The following is a 17,074-nucleotide window of genomic DNA, read 5'->3' as shown; positions in this document are numbered from 1 at the left end:
CCATGGATTATCAATTCAGAATTGGAAATAATAGAAAAATTAGTAGAATAGTATTAATAATAAGTATATTCTACACAGGCAATAAGGGTCATACAAATGAATAACTCCATACCCAACTAAATACTGAATAGGGCTGGAGAATTTTTATAATTTAATGTATGTTAGTTATTTTTGATGTACAACTAAAAATGTGATTGACCTCTATACTTATACCTACCTGAAGCAATGAAGTTTTTGTTATCCCCCCTTCCTTCCTGCTCCCCCAAAGATGTTGGAGATACAACTAAATAATAATTAAGGCAGCATGTATCATATTCAAAAGGGTCTTTAATTTGATCATTCCAAGTTAAAGGTCTAGCTACCAAAATTGAGAGTGGGTTGGGATCAAAGAAGAATCTAATTCAAAGAGGTTTACCATCTTTTGGCTTTGTTTTATCAGGAAGTATGTTGTCTACCAAGGAAGAAAAATTTACAAAATTGCAGATGTCCTGGAGGTAGTATCATTTTTTAGACAGGAGGATTTTGTAATTTTTCTAGTTAAAAGACCAATTTGCCACTATTTTTACTTTGGAATTTCCATAAAGAAGACAAATGATGAATTGACTATAGAAAAGTATTGACAAAATATTTGAGTATAAATATTTAAAAAGGCATGAATTATTAAGGGATTTTATTATTGCAAGAGAAATTCTGTGTATCTGTGTATTTTATTGGACACTAAGGTTTACACTTATAAATAGTAAACATAATTTTTCAGTATTAAATGTACATGAAGCTCTCTTTTCCATAATATCCTGTACCATGAACAGCTAAAGCAAAAAAAAAAAAAAAATTAAAAAAATTAAAAAACACATCCTGTTAAATTTCATTAGACTGAGTTGTATCTTTGTGACCAAAGATGGTGTCGACTATTGGCTGCTAACAAGAATACATAAAGTCAATACAGCAATTGATTTAAATAGCATATTTGTGCTTAATATGTAAAACCAAAAGAAGTTTCTAAGTAAAACAAACTACAATTCTTCTAAACATAAGCAGCAAGCCATAGACATGCAAAAGATGGGAACTATTCAGAACACGCAAATGAATTAGGAGAATCAAATTATTTCTCAAGCATGTTCAATACTTTTGTATAGTATGCCATGAATTTAAATGGTAGGAAATTTTAAAATTGTAATATGTACTTTAAGTTTTAATTAAACTCACATTTTAAAATAATTATTATGCAAAATATAAAATGTGAAGAAAATATGATAATGACAATTGATCAATAAGTAGATGTTTAAACCAGCTAGCAATGTTTATATATAAAAATTTAGGGCAAAAAAAAGACTTTATGTCACTCAGTCAACACCAGAATGGCTATAAAACAAATTTCATTTTCAGACATTCATGAAAGTGATGCCTGAAACATTTTTATTAAAACATAAAATGTAAAGTAATTTTCCATTAGGGAATCAGTTTGCTGACACAGAGGTATGAAGTAATTTTCATCTTGATTAAGATTTTTTTTTCTAGTAAGATACATTCAAAGCAACAAAGTAACTTTTACTAACACTTAACTTTTCAATGCTAAAACTTACAGAAATTAAGTTTACCTGACTTGTTAGCAGTACAGTAGTCCCCGCTTACCTGCAATTTCACTTTCCATGGTTTCATTTACCCGTGGTTAACTGTGGTCTGAAAATAGGTGTGTATAGTACAATATTGTGATAGAGAGAGGGCTTACTCACATAACTTTTTTTTTTTTTTTTTTTTTTTTTTTAGAGACAGGGTCTGACTCTGTCACCCAGGGTGGAGTGAGTGATGCAATCATGGCTCACTGCAGCCTTGAACTCCTGGGCTCAAGTGATCTTCCCAAACCTGTCTCCTGAATAGTTAGAACTATAAGTGTGTCCCACCGTGCCTAGCTAATGTAAAAAATATACATATTTTTTTGTAGAGATGGGGTCTCACTGTGTTGCCCAGACTGGCTCAAACTCCTGGCCTCAAGTAAATCTCCTGCCTTGGCCCCTTAAAGTGTTGGTATTATAGGCGTGAGCCAGTGCACCTGGCCTCACATGACTTTTATTACGTTATACTATTATAACTGTTCTCTTTTATTATTAGTTGTTAATCTCTTACTGTGCCTATTTTAAAAATTAAATTTTATCGTATGTATGTATGTATAGGAAAAAACATAGCATATATAAGGTTCAGTAGTATTCACAGTTTCAGGCATCCATTGGGTGTTTTGGAATGTATCCAACACAGATAAAGGGGGATTACTGTAAACACATTTTTAAACGTAAAAGTAAGATATTTCTGACAGTACAACATAGTTCGTAAAGATTTAAGATTATATAGTTGACACATAGCAGAAATAAAAAGAATGAAATTCTACTAGAGAAATAACTTGTTTCCATCTATGTTATACTTGAGCACCACCATGGCAGGTAAAACTGCAGCGACTACACCAATAAAAACAAATATATGAATCCAAAGCAGTTAAGAATATGAACTGGATGAAAGAATGAAGTACAGTATATAAAAGAATGATCATGTTTTCTCTCCCATGAGATTAAATAAATTAACAGAATTAAGAGAAAGAAAACAAAATGAAGTCTGCAAATATACCAAAATGAGGCCAAACAGATAGAAGACTTATACAGACATACTCTTGGAAATTTCAAGCACTTGAATCACAAAGATAGTAATGGATGGATATGATTTGTTTTTGATTTTGTTTTTAAATTGCCAGACCCAAAAATAAACAAAATATGTGCAAGCAAAACTGAAAAAGCAGCATTACTAAAATATATTTCAAAGACCCTGAAAGCTCCCTTTTCTTCATGCAATAAACAATCGACTTTCTTGAAGGGAAAAGGAAAGTAACAATCTTGTTATTTATTTCATAAAATATCATCCTACCATCTTAAAATGTCTTTTTTTTTTCAAGTTTGAAATACAGCATAATAAGATGGTAGTTGGAACAATTTGTACATATTAAAACCTTTACCCACCCTTCCTGCTGGAAGTTGCTATATGCACATTCATAATTTTGACCTAACAGCAAAGTGAAAGAACACCAACATTAATAAACACAATATTAAATGGTTTCAGACTCAAAATCATTAACAAAATAATGGCAGATTTTGAAAGCATGTTTTTGAGCAAAAAAGACAATGTCAACAGTTTAAAAAATTTTTCAACATGAGGTAGAATAACTTTTAATCTGGGGATATATAATAGGCTTGTTCTTTGCTTTAATGGCAGTGCTTTAATATTGCAATTATAAACATTTAGATATGCTCATGACAATTCTCTAGTGAGCAATAACTATGGTGTTTTACAGTTTTAACAAAATTAGAATGTTCAAAAATCTAAAAAACCTTCCAAATTATTAGTCATTTTGTACGGATTATCTTCAATTATAGCTTTAATATCAAACGTAGGATTTGCCTGCATGAAAAAAAGAGAGCAGACTAATGACTTTCATGGATTTACTATTACTAGTTTTGACCATTACATGTAACCTCAAGGGTTCTCACCAAAATTTTTTAGAAGTACAAGACAAATGTGTATGTCAAGGTAGAGAGGCAGAACCAACTCATGAGCTGACCGTCCAACATCGGTATTAAAATACCGAGCCACTTTTCTTAGTCTCTACTCTTTGAAAACAGAAACTTGATTTTTTTTTTTTTTTAAAAAAAGGCCAATTAACAGTTCTAGTAATGAAAGTTAATAGACCCAGGTGATTAGTGGTTCTTTGCTGGAAAATAGCAGTTTAACATAAATTATATACTGTAACACAGAAACTGGCAATAATTTTGCCCACTGGTGAGAATGAGACTACTATGTATTCTCTATATGAGGAACAAAATAACATGGATAGAGGGACCAAAAATGGTACCCCAGTTTTGTGATATAGCCCACAATCTCAAAATAAGATACTATAAAGCCACCTGTATGTTGCTACTTCTCAAACACATCCAGAGAGTAAGTAAAAATTTAGTGGCTAAAAGGCAATGCTTTGTGATATCACCACAATCATCAATTCTCAGTGATGTTTTTCTAATTAGTAAGGTGCATAATCTAACTTTGTAAGTTTACACATTTTTTTCTCCATAGGACTCAATAAATTACTTTTATTTTGAAATTTTCCATCAGAGACCTTATAAACATTTCTCTTTCTTACATGGTTTTACACAAAAGAGTTGCTCATCACCACATACATGGAACTTTTAAAAAAGTAATTAACACAGTTAATTTATGGTGTGAAAAAAATATACAGGAAATATCAGAAGAAAAATTAGTTTTGTAAAACTAGAGGTCTATTAAAAACATTTCCAATATTTGTCAATATGCTTTGCAAAAATATTCAGGGTTTTTTAATCAATACTAACTAAGACATTAATGTATTTTTACTGATTCTGATTATGACATGTTTGGATGTCAGAAGGTTTGCTACAATGAAAACCCATTGTATTTTGGTCAATATATTTAATTCCATTTTTAGAGCATTCAAGTTTGAAATATAGTCAAGTTTTATAAGGTTTCTGATCTTATTTTCTGTTGGCCACTGTTAATATGCACCTGCAGGTCAAAACTGTAAAAGGAATTCTGTTAAGACTTTGGAACTGAAAACCATTTGAGGGGAAAAAGTACTATTTAACAGTCACTATTCTAAGCCTTCACTGCTTCCCATTTTGTATGCAAAACTCTGAAGGTTCAGCTTTTGGTTTTTAAATTCACAGCTTCCAAAACCCAGCAGGCAATTTTATGTTAGAATCCTAATTTAGAGATGGAAAAAAAACAAATCTGTGAGAGTTAAATTAAGATTGGTTCTGCTATATGATGCTCAAAATAAATTTTACGTTTCTATACACAAAGTAAATTGTCATTTCTGCAAATGCAATTTGTCAGTTAGATGACAATGTTTAAAAAAAATTTAAACTTTCCTTTTACAATGCAGGCAGACAAAACAGAACAAACATGACATCAATGATATACTAGTAAAATACACTAAGTCCAATAAAAGATGAAGAAACTACAAGGAGAAACTAGAATGGAAAATAGGCTACAGGGACTATATGGGTTTATTAACACAAAGAATTTTTGAGTCTGGCCTAAATAATTAATTGCCTTTGACATCATTTTGCTTTCCCTTTGTTATAGCACATATTTCTCAAAGTCAGCAATACCTTGTCTACCTGTCCTGTCTGGGAGACTGAAAGATAAAGGTCTGTAAGAGAGAAGAATGGAAAGAGCTAGAAAGATCAGGATGTTCGGAAAAAAAAAGAGGACTGACTTTCAAAAAGTAGTGACTAAATTCAGACCCATTTATCCATCTTAAGAATAACATGAAATACATAAAAGCTAACAGATCTCCCCAACCCCACCCCTCTACCTCCACCCCCAGGGAGTCCTTTCATTCTTAGGCAGGTTCCTGAGTGCCTCTTATACTTGCCCCGAATCCCATCACCCTCCCAGCTTAAACCCTCCTCTCCCAATATTCCAATGTTACAGTAAACCATTTTTCTATCAAAACAGAACAGATGGAAGTACATTCAGAGTATATCTTTGCTTCTCTCTTTCAGGATCTGGGAGAGCTTTGCTCTACCTGTCTAGGTATTGGGAATTAAATTGATTCACTTTTTTCCATTACCAGAAATGTACTAACTTTAGACCAACATAATAAAAGCTTTGATTTCTGACAAAGGCCCCTAGATAAATGCATGTTATGTTTCAAAAGCTGTGTTTTAATTATACCCAGAATGATTTTTAAAGATAAATGATGTTCCTAAAATATTAGTTAAATGATGTAAAATATTGATAACCAGTTCTTTTCATCAATCATGACATTCTTGATTTTAAAAGAGTCTTTTTTTGTGTTTGTTTTTGAGATGGAGTCTTACTCTGTCACCCAGGCTGGAGTGCATCGGTGCAATCTTGGCTCACGGCAACCTCCGCCTTCCAGATTCGGGCGATTCTTGTGTCTCAGGCTCCAGAGCGACTGGGATTACAGGCAAGTACCACCATGCCCGGATAATTTTTTTTTTTGTATTTTTAGTAGAGACGGGGTTTCACCATGTTTGCCAGGCTGGTCTCAAACTCCTGACCTCAGGTGATCTGCTTGCTTTGGCCTCCCAAAAGTGCTGAGATTACAGGTGTGAGCCACTGCGCCCAGCCAAACAAGTCTTTTAAGTTTATGCTTATATAATAAATTTTAACTGAAATTTAGTAAGAAGATTAGTAAAAGTTTATACTTTGCTTTCAAGTAATTTTGGATTATTCTGCAGAATAATATCTCTGATAAATTTAACCAATTGAAGTAACATGGACATGAAACATATGAAAGCTTTTGACATTTCAATGTTTCTGGAATAAAGCTAGACGTCGTTCAAACATACTTAAAATATATGAAAGCTACTGAAAAATTAGTCATCATACTTTTCAGTGCTGTTTTAAAAAGATGATCAGGACTAAATGGCCTCACTTTGATTTGAAATCCGATTTCATAACTAAAATATTAGCAGACATTACATGTATAGAAAATATATAATTTTGTGGTTTATCTCCAATCAAACTTAAAACATACTTTCTTGTAAAAGACAAAAAAAGAGAAACTAATTTGGTACGAGCTAACAATTATGTATGATGCAAGATGATCAGGGAATGAAAAATAGAAGTAATCACCAGTATTCTAAACTATTTTAAATAGCATTATTTCTGTGAATGGATTTTAAGTTATAGTATTCTTATAACTATTTCCATTGAAATGTAAATTACATTTTACTGCTCTTTATAGATAAGAAAAATTGCCTCATTAACGAAGTTTTATTCAACAATCAAAAAGCAAATACCCATTATGCAATAATTATAGGTCCTTCATGACTTTCGTCAATATAGCACATTAACCCATTTATGTCAGAGGTTGCAAACTTTTTTTTGTGAAAAATCAGACCTTGGGGATGACCCTGAACAGTAGGATACAAATAACTCCCACAAGCTTAGCATTCCAATAACGGAACACTAGGCATAAATGTGTTAAGTAGCAGAAGAAAAAGAAGGACCACCACCAATGGAAAGGAGTTAAGTACCTGGAAAGGTGAAAATTCCAGACAACTGGTCATACTTTTTATAGATGATTATACAGAATTCACAAATTACTAGATACTCATTCATTATACCAGTTATTAAAGGATTGCATAACTGTTTGTCCCTTGGCATTTAAAATCTATAACCATACAGTTTTGCAAAGCAATGTTTAACAAATGACACATATTTTAAGTTCTTTTAAAACTTTAAAAGCAATAGCTCAGGGTTTACAGTAACCTTTTCCTTACTAAATAATATATTGCAAGTCAGTTATACTAAATTAAATTATGAGTCTTTTTCCTTGTCCCAAAACAAAATTTTCTCTATTAACCTAATTTATGTTTTCCACTTTCAAAAGCCAATATTTTAAAAATTGGCTATAGGACAAACAAAATGTATAGTTACTTAAGAGAATCTTAGCTCTAAATCACCATTATAAACTTCTCCTTTGGGAAACCAACAGGAATGGGAAATTGAGATAAAAATGCAATACTATTTTATTTAAAAGAGAACATTGGAAAATGTTTTTATAAGAAAGCTTCAACTGTTTCTAGATTTCAAATTTATTCTTCATTCTGCGTTTTCTTCAATTAAAATGGGCACAGAATTGAGTTAAACTGATCCTTTAAAATGCCAACAAGATAAATTTTTCAGAACTCACCTGTTGTAAATTAATGCCAGTGTATTTTTAATACCTTGATGTTTTCATAGTAATATTTACTTTAAATCAACAGAACATCTGAGCTTAACACTAATAATTATAAATAAAGTTTGTTTTTTCCAATCTGAGTTATGACTGCAAATACCAAATTTAAGAGTATCCTCAAACCAGCTGGGTGGTGAATGAGATATCAAAAAATTATTGATCTTTTTTTTTTTTTTTTTTTTTGAGATGGAGTCTCGCTCTGTCACCCGGGCTGGAGTGCAGTGGCCGGATCTCAGCTCACTGCAAGCTCCGCCTCCCAGGTTCACGCCATTCTCCTGCCTCAGCCTCCCGAGTAGCTGGGACTACAGGCGCCCGCCACCTCGCCCGGCTAGCTTTTTTTTGTATTTTTTAGTAGAGACGGGGTTTCACCGTGTTAGCCAGGATGGTCTCGATCTCCTGACCTTGTGATCCGCCCGTCTCAGCCTCCCAAAGTGCTGGGATTACAGGCTTGAGCCACCGCGCCCGGCTTTCTTTTTTTTTTTTTTTTGAGATGAAGTTTCACTCTGTTGCCCAGGAGTGCAGCGACGTGATCTTGGCTTACTGCAACCTCCATCTCCAGGGTTCAAGTGATTCTTGTGCCTCAGCCTCCTGAGTAGCTGGGATTACAGGTGCGCTCTACCTGCCCAGCTAATTTTTTTTTTTTTTTTGTAGAGACAGGGTTTCACCATGTTGGCCAGGCCAGTCTCGAACTCCTGACCTCAAGTGATAAAACTATTGCTCTTTCTAAACCTCTGCTAGGGTAATAAACAACCCAAATAATGTGAACCCGGGCGGCTCAGCTACAGCACCTGCTACTGATATTCAGACTAGTGCTTGAGAGAAGAGTCACTAAAATTCTGAAGTAGGGTTTTTATACAATGCTAAAGTGCTGGTTGTTCCTCATTTATCCAATCTAAGGTTGAATCTAACAGCAGAAAGTTAGCTAAGTATAACAAACCAATCCTATAGAATGCAATAAAAACCACGGATATATATGTACCAATGTCTAAAATATGTGACTTAACTAACTTGTCAGTGAAATCTTAGGGAAAGATCTAGAATTAAAAGATTAAAGTATTGAATTTCTTTTTTGAATGTGAACTCAAACATGCTAGGCATTTATTTATAATTTGAAACATTACTTACTTCCTTATAAGAATTCCATTTCCTGTCCCTGCCCTTTCCAGATGTAGTTTTGTAACACAAAATTTATATATCTTTAAAATATTAGTTCTAAGACTTCCTTGATAATTACTGACGTTTTACAAAGCAAATATTAGATTCCATTATTCAGATAATTCTTTTAAGCAATAAGATTTGGAATTGTGCTTATTACCCAAGGCAGCTATGACTGTGGCTAAAAGAAGAATACACAAAGCTGTTTGGCAGATAATAGTCACAGAACCTTTAGCATACTAATATGTGTATATTCAATTTTTTAAAAACTGAATAAGCATAACGGCTGAACCTAAAGGGTGATACTGAAGGACAAACAGTGAAAGCTACAAATCATGCGTAATCTGTCATCATGCTTAGAACCTTTCTTAACTATAGCATTTTCCATTCTTACCTCAGATTTTTCCAGCTTATTTTGTGCATCAATTTGTGTAACAATCTCATTCATGTTTGTCTCCAATACCATTCCCCCCATCACCATTTCTGCAAGAATATTGTGAACCTAAAGGAAATAAAAGAACATATACCCATAAAGAAAACTGACTAAAAAGAAGTTTCATGATTCACTTTTTGTTTCAAATACCACTTCATCTATATTAAATGTATGAGTGGTAAAAACAACTTGGAGTAAGGGCTCATAATCCACTTTCATCACTACTGTGAAGTCCTAGGCAGTTATATAACCCCCTTAAGTTAATAGGCTATAAAACATTAAGTTAATGAGCTTAATAGGCTATAAAACAAAAACAATAGTACTAGCTTCATAGGACTGTTGAAAGGAATAAGGTAATCCAACGCAGTACTCAAAACAAAGTAAATGACTAGTAAATATTAACTACCATTCTTATTATGTCAAGTTTAATACTAAAATATGATTTATAAGGGTCTTTTATGCCAGATTCGTAGCCAACAATAATTAGGTTGTTATTTTACTCATTGTACTTAATGAAGCAATGTAGCACAGTACTTCTAACAGGCTCTAGATTGGAAAAAGCTAGAATTTTTAAAATTGTGGGTACTTTAATAGTGCTTTTACCCCCAAATCCTCTACACATGTAATACTCAGATTTCTTCTCATAAATACATCTTATAATGACTAAAAATGGTGTCTTCCATTGGGAAGTAAAAATATAACTTCATGTCTTTTCATAAGGTATTATTGGATCAAAGAAATCAACAATTCAGAGCTGAATTACATTTCACAGAAGAATCTACTCTGCTATATATATATATTTTTAAATAATGTGGTAAGGTTAGAAACGGAGACTCCAAAATTAGATAAGCATGAATACTGGCTCTACCACTTATTACTTGTAGCCTTTGAGCAGTTACTTCAGCTCTCTGAGTCTGTTACCTTATTTACAAAATAGAGACAGCAATAATATAGGCACCTCATAGAATTACCATAACAATTACATAAATAATTCATGTAAGTGCTTAGCATAGAACTACTAAGTATTATAAAGTAATTTATTTTTTTTCAACGAATTCTTTTTAGGAGTTAAATATATATTATTTGATTTAAATTTCTTTGTAAGATTTCATGCAAACTTATTCATAATTTTAAAAATATCCCTGGAGGCTGGGTATGGTGGCTCACACCTGTAATCCCAACACTTTGGGAGGATGAGGTGGACAGATCACTGGCAATATGGTAAAACCCTGTCTTTACAAAAAATGCAGAAAATTAACCAGGCATAGTGCCTCACGTCTGTACTTCCAGTTACTCGGAAGGCTGACCCAGGAGGACTGCCTGAGCCTGGGAAGCGGAGGGTGCAATGAGCCAAAATCACAGTACTGCCCTCTAGCCTGGGCAACAGAGTGAGACCCTGTCTCAAAAAAAAAAAAAAAAAAAAAAATCATTATTTACTATTTTTCATTTTGGAAATATGGATACCTCATGCAAAAATTACGAAGACAAATTTATATAAATTACTTTTCCTAGCCAACCAAACCAAACCAGACATCACAGTGTTTTGAAAACTATCATAACTTAAAAAAAAAAGAATATAGGCAAATGACTAAAAGTTCACACAGAAACTTATGTATGAACAACAATAGTCTCTACCACACTCTGCATCCGTTATGAGGTCCCTTATCCAAAGCTAATCAGGCAGCTATATCTTAGGTATCCTAGAAAACTTGCTGTGCACATACTTGTTATACATGTGTATATGCATATCTAATTTACACAAATGAGAACATATTATATACATTAATTTTTGCAGTTCTGCAAGAAAATAAAGAATTGAAAGTTAGAGTCAGGAAAGAATGAGAAATTAAGTTAGGAAAACCATAAAAGAGACTGGTGACAAATGAAACTGTATTGGTAAGAGCAAACGAACAAAAATATAAAAATTTAAAACAGTGAATCAACATTAACTATTAGACATATATTTGTATAAAGAGATCTCTCACTGATCTCTGTCAGAGAAGCAAGTTGCAAATATGGAAAATGAGAAAGCCAGAAGAAATTCTATAGTATTGTACTAGATTCTGAGGTATTAAGAGGTGGTCAATGACTTTTAATATACATATCAAGATCTAGAAACAGCTGTGTGTGTATACACACATCTATTTCCCAGTTCAGTTCACTAAGAACCAGGAGTCATGTCACCCCAGCAACAATGAGCAAACACAGTGCCCAAATCGTCATTTCTAAACATCATTCTCCACTGAAAGAAGCCAGGGTTCCTTGGAGAAATGGCTGACTTGAGGGCTGGAGCATAAAATATTTAAGATGCTCTATTCATTGAAAAGGCCAAGAAACAATGAGCAGCTTCATAATTATGAGCACCTCTAGACTGTGGTTACTATATACTATCTCCAACACAAAGGCATCAGGGCTCCTAGAAAGATGGGCAACTTGAACATAAAAGAAAATAATGTCTGCAATTGACTTAAACAAATCAAATACATTAAAATATTTTTGTCATAGGATACTAAAAAACTTAAATGATCTTTTTTGGTGGATATTAGAAAAGCAACCAGTTATGAAAATTGGTAAATATAAAAAAAAAAAACACTCTAGAATTTATCTGGCCTTTCCTATATAAACTGTGCCTTTTATTTAAACCCATCTTTGTCTTCAATGAATTATTTCATTCAATGTACTTTTAGTGTATTGAATATTATTTCTACCTTTAATTATACTTTCTCTTTTCTCCCAATATTTGTTAGTTTGATCTAATTTTATTACACTATTCTCTTCCTTTTAAATATGAGACTCTACTGTGCTTATACTTCCCATTAATAAATATCTCTCCCTCTTAAATGACTTTGTTATTATTTATAAAACAAATATCAAGTCTTTCTAGATCACTGAGACCTTGTTTTCCTACTAAAATACTTTAATTCTTCCTCATTCTTTTTTCTCTCAATTGGATATGACCCTCCAAGTACTTGTATAATACATGTTAAATGCATCCTTCAAAGTCTCTTATCTTCTTCATGTTTTCTAACTTTCAGTCTTATGCTTTGAGATAATTTCCTACACTTGATCTTCTACCTTTAATTCAAGCCTCAATTGTGACCACCGTCTTTAAAACTTTTCAGTCTGAAAAACTCTTTTCAAGCCCAATAAGACTTTTCCAAATCCTAAGTACTTTTTAAATCATTTTAAAATTTCAAGTGAGAGGCCAGGTGGTGGCTCACACCTGCAATCCCAATGCTTTGGGAGGCCAAGGCAGGAGGATCACTTGAGGCCAGGAGTTCAAGAGCAGCCTGGGCAACACAGCAAGACCCCAATCATACCAAAATAAATAAATTTTAAAATAATAAAATTTCAAGTGTTACTCTATCTTCTCCAGTAGTTCTTTTCCATGGAGCGTAATTTCTGATTGTTCAATGTGTCCATCTTTCTTGTTCAGATGGCAGTGCTTTTTTTCCTATTGGTTTAATGTGCTCAGGGCTGGCCTCCAAGATATTATTAATGACTAGCTCCTTTATTTGGTGAAAGTAAAAGGAGTCTCTCATTCTGTGCCTGTGGTTAAAGACCAGGCTATCAAAATCCTCAAGAGGGACCAGGTTGGAGGAAAACACTCTGCTCTTAAGTCTTCATTCTCTCAGCCTCAAGGGTAGGAAAGACACTTGGGCCTCCAATCAGATCTCTACACTAATCACTTGTGGAGGCAAGTGGGGGAATGCAGAGAGGAGAACAGAGTATATTAATAGCTGTCATTATCAAAGTCATACATCCTCCAAATCAAGCCCTTTAGCTGTCTCATTTTGCCTTGGATTTGGATGCTTTGTTCCAATATGGGCAACAACAAGGGGCCACCCAATTGAAGTCACACTATACAGGAAATGGGCAGATAACTCAGCAGCTCCTCCCAGCAAATCCACAATAAACATGTAGTCTAAGAAAGAAACATACTGAATTATTCATATTTTAGGATTTTAGGGGTAATAACCACACCATAACTTAGCTGTACGTGATAATGGGTCTGACTCCATTTTTGATGTTTCTCTGCTCACAGCCTTCAAGTTCTACTAGTCCCCATTCCTCTTCTGCCTCATATCTGGGCAAGCTGTTAAGAAGGTCTGGGTGCTCCTTCCTTTACACTAGTGGAAAGTTCAGACTAGCTAAGACCTGGCCCACATGCAGAAATGCTCACCCCATTCCCACCACCAAACCACCAGAAAACCCAAGCCCGGTGTTGTTCTCTGCTTTCTCCAGAAAGCCTCATTATGTGAGTAATAAACCTTTTCCAACCCTCTTGGGGCACCTGTGACATTGTTAGTCTCTACATGCAAACCAACTGTGAGTAGGGGCGGGTCTGTCCCACTACTTCAGGGTGACCACACTAGCCTATGTGATTGATACAGCTATTAGCATGTAAAGATTTATAAAAAGAAACCGGTAACAACCACGATAAAAGAAAATGTGTGACAGTGGTTTACAGGTTGGACGGTTGGCCCCATGGAAACTGTTGTATTTGAGGCTAGGAAGTTACTGATGCATGTCTGTAGTGGCAAAATATTTGGTACAATTATCATCTGTGATACCCTGAAAAGCAGATAAATTTACCCAATGAAAACTTTTTTTCTGACATAGAAACTAACAACGTTCTGGATAGTGGCAGCTCTGTTACCATGGATCCCAAAATGACAGCATGTGGAATACGATAAAAATACTGCGTGAATAGGAAATAACCCTTTTTTGTTTCACGGGCTTAACATTTCCATGTTTATTACTGCAGCATAAATTAACTCATCCTGACTGATAACAGAAGGGGTATTCTCTACAACTTTCTCTTTTCATCTACTCAGTTGTGACCCAGAAGCAGTCTGAGGGTTGTGTGTAAACCTCTCTGGGTCTTGCCTTTAAGAAAATGTGAGCCGTTACTGGGCGTGGTGGCTCACGCCTGTAATCCCAGCACTTTGGGAGGCTGAGGCAGGTGGCTCACGAGGTCAGGAGATCAAGACCATCCTGACTAACACTGTGAAATCCCATCTCTACTAAAAAAAATACAAAAAAATTAGCCAGGTGTGGTGGTGGGCGCCTGTAGTCCCAGCTACTCGGGAGGCTGAGGCAGGAGAATGGCGTGAACCTGAGAGGCAGAGCTTGCAGTGAGCCGAGATCGCACCACTGCACTCCAACCTGGGTGACAGAGTGAGGCTCCATCTCAAAAAAAAAAAAAAAGAAAATGTGAGCTGAGTCACTCAGAAGATTCCTACTGCTGGAAGGTCCAGAGCAGCTTAAAAGTTGAAATTTAAAAATAAATATATATTTTTTAAGTTGAAAATAATTTTCATCAAAGGGCTGAAAGCAAAGTTAGCATTGTCTTGGAGAATAGGAAGGAAATACTTATTTGATCTCCGACTCTTGGTATCCCAAAACTTTTGTCTCCTTGCCTTGAAAAAATAAAACAAGATCTTAGCCCAGAGAAAAGAGAGACAGTTAATTTTGGCAGGTTCTAAAATAGTGATATAGTGTTGTGTAAAATGAACAGGCTACACAAAATACATATTGTATGATTCCATCTTTACTGTTTTAAAGATGCATTTGTTTAAAGATGTAAAATCAAGAACTATACATATTCTAAAATGTTAACACTAGGCAATCTCTGGGATAGGGATGATTTTCACATATTTTTCTCATCTGTATTTTCTGATTTTTCTAAAATGAATGCATACTAATGAGAAATAGAAGTTTTAAAAACATTTTGTATCATGTATGGAAGTTGCAGATGAGTACAGCTTAATTTTCTTCGAAATTTTTATTCTCTTTCTCTAGTAAAAAAATACAAGAACCTTATTCTTACCACCACATTTTACAACACAGTCCTCAATTTTCTTAAAAGATGGTAAATGTGTTTATATAAGCTAATGATGACCTCTCAGCAGTCATTTTAAAACACAGCTTTCTAAAAATTTTAATCATGTATCAAAACATAAATTTTTTTCTTTTTTGAGACAGGGTCTCACTCCGTCACCCAGGCTGAAGTTCAGTGGCACAATCATGGCTCACTGCAGCCTCAACCTCCCCGGGCTCAGGTGATCCTCCCTCCTTAGCCTCCCAACCAGCTAGCACTACAGATGCATAACACCACACCTGGCTAATTTTTGTATTTTTTGTAGATACTGGGTTTTGCCATTTTGCCCAGGATGGCCTTAAACTCCTGGGCTCAAGCAATCCTCCGACCTCAGCCTCCCAAAGTACTGGGATTACAGACATGAGCACTTGCACCTGGTCTTCAAAACATAATTTTGAGTATTGTGAACCCTAATGACTAAAAATAACAAGAGTCGTTGTAAGTGTGAAAAAGCATTAGACATAGTAATTAGAGAAAAACAGCAGAACACTAAAAACAGACTCATAAACATATCATGTTTAAGTACTCTGTCCAAAGTGAATTAATTTATAAAATCAAATCACTTGGTAAATGAGAGATATGATCTAGAATATTGGCTAAAGAGAAAAGCATTTTTTTGACATTCACAAATAATGAAATTCATGCCTTGTACTTTGATTGTGATGCTGGTTACATGTACTATACACACTTGTCAAATCTTAGTTTTGTAAGCTTAAACCTGTTGACTTTTAACACCTGTAAATTATGCCTCAATAAAGCCAATTTTTAAAAATCACACAGCATTTTTTTTTTTTTGCTAAAATTTTCAGACTATCTTATTCAATAGTTGAATCACTCATAAAGAATCTCTTAGATTATACAAACTTAATACAGAATAAAATCTGCACATAGTGCAAGTGGAATCTCTTCCTCCTAAGTTCCGTATCACAAATATCAACCAATACTGGTAGAAATCTGTCATTCTTTCTCTCACCTCCAGCTTTCAATAAGCCATCAAATCCTATCACTTCTACCTTCTCCCAAACCTCATCTTAGTGTCTTACCTTCTTTCAAACCTCATGGTAGTGTCTTAGTCATTTCTTTCTGGACTACTGCAATAAACTCTTAATTGACTTCCCTGTGTTTAATTTCTCAACCTATCAATCCAATCTCCATAACACAAGAAAAAATCATTCTATCAAAAATATATACAAACAAAGCAATAATAATGTCAGTAAAAACCTGTTTAAAAAAATTGCCTCACAATAAAGTTCAAAGTCATGGCATTAATGGTTCTTTTAAATTAGGCCTGTTGATCAATATCAGTCCCTCCTCACAAAAAGGCCTATATTTTGTATCTCTGCCAGTAGGACCATCCTCTCCTTTTCTATGTATGAAATATCTACTAAGCCCTTAAAAATCCAGTTTAAATGTAATTTCCTCCCTTCACAGTCTCCTAGGGAGAGGTAAGTGGTTCAGCTGTGTCCCCATTGACATCCTGTACATACTATTATTATTTGTTAATGCCACTGTTTCCGCCCATAGATGTGAACTCCTCTAAAGGAAGGATCTGAATCTTCTCCACCAAGCACAAAGCCTGGCTCATAGTAAAAACAATTTATGAACTGAATAATAAAAGAATAAAATAAAAGAAAAAAATAGAATTATTCATTAAAGCCACTTTTGCTATGACAATTGTAAGTTAATGTTTTTTTTAAAAAAAGCTTAGATGTGACAATAGAAATAGTACCTTGTCTACATGGAAAATCAAATCCAGTTCACAGACATTTTCAAAACATTTGTCTAATGTTTCCACAAATACCTATGGAAAAAGAAA

General features: G+C 34.2%; 1 protein-coding gene across 5 annotated transcripts in view; it reads right to left on the bottom strand.

Annotated features, from left to right (window-relative positions):
* AP3S1 (adaptor related protein complex 3 subunit sigma 1) overlaps positions 1-17,074 on the bottom strand; it is a 158,330-nt gene that overhangs the window by 89,374 nt on the left and 51,882 nt on the right. For 2 of the 5 annotated variants that reach the window (XM_028849668.2, XM_001086177.5), the window contains exons 4-5: positions 16,988-17,059; positions 9,336-9,443 (exon numbers count right to left, since the gene is read on the bottom strand). In XM_028849668.2, the coding sequence (XP_028705501.1) occupies positions 9,336-9,443; positions 16,988-17,059 (180 nt within the window). Of the gene's footprint in view, positions 1-5,183; positions 5,225-9,335; positions 9,444-16,987; positions 17,060-17,074 lie in introns of all 5 variants that reach the window. The other 3 variants (XM_015140612.3, XM_028849671.2, XM_015140611.3) reach the window with 3 other exon arrangements.

Source organism: Macaca mulatta, chromosome 6, assembly GCF_049350105.2.
Source record: "Macaca mulatta isolate MMU2019108-1 chromosome 6, T2T-MMU8v2.0, whole genome shotgun sequence".
Taxonomy (NCBI): domain Eukaryota; kingdom Metazoa; phylum Chordata; class Mammalia; order Primates; family Cercopithecidae; genus Macaca; species Macaca mulatta.
The sequence above is the reverse complement of the archived record's forward strand: the minus strand, read 5'-3'. Positions and strand labels throughout refer to the sequence as shown.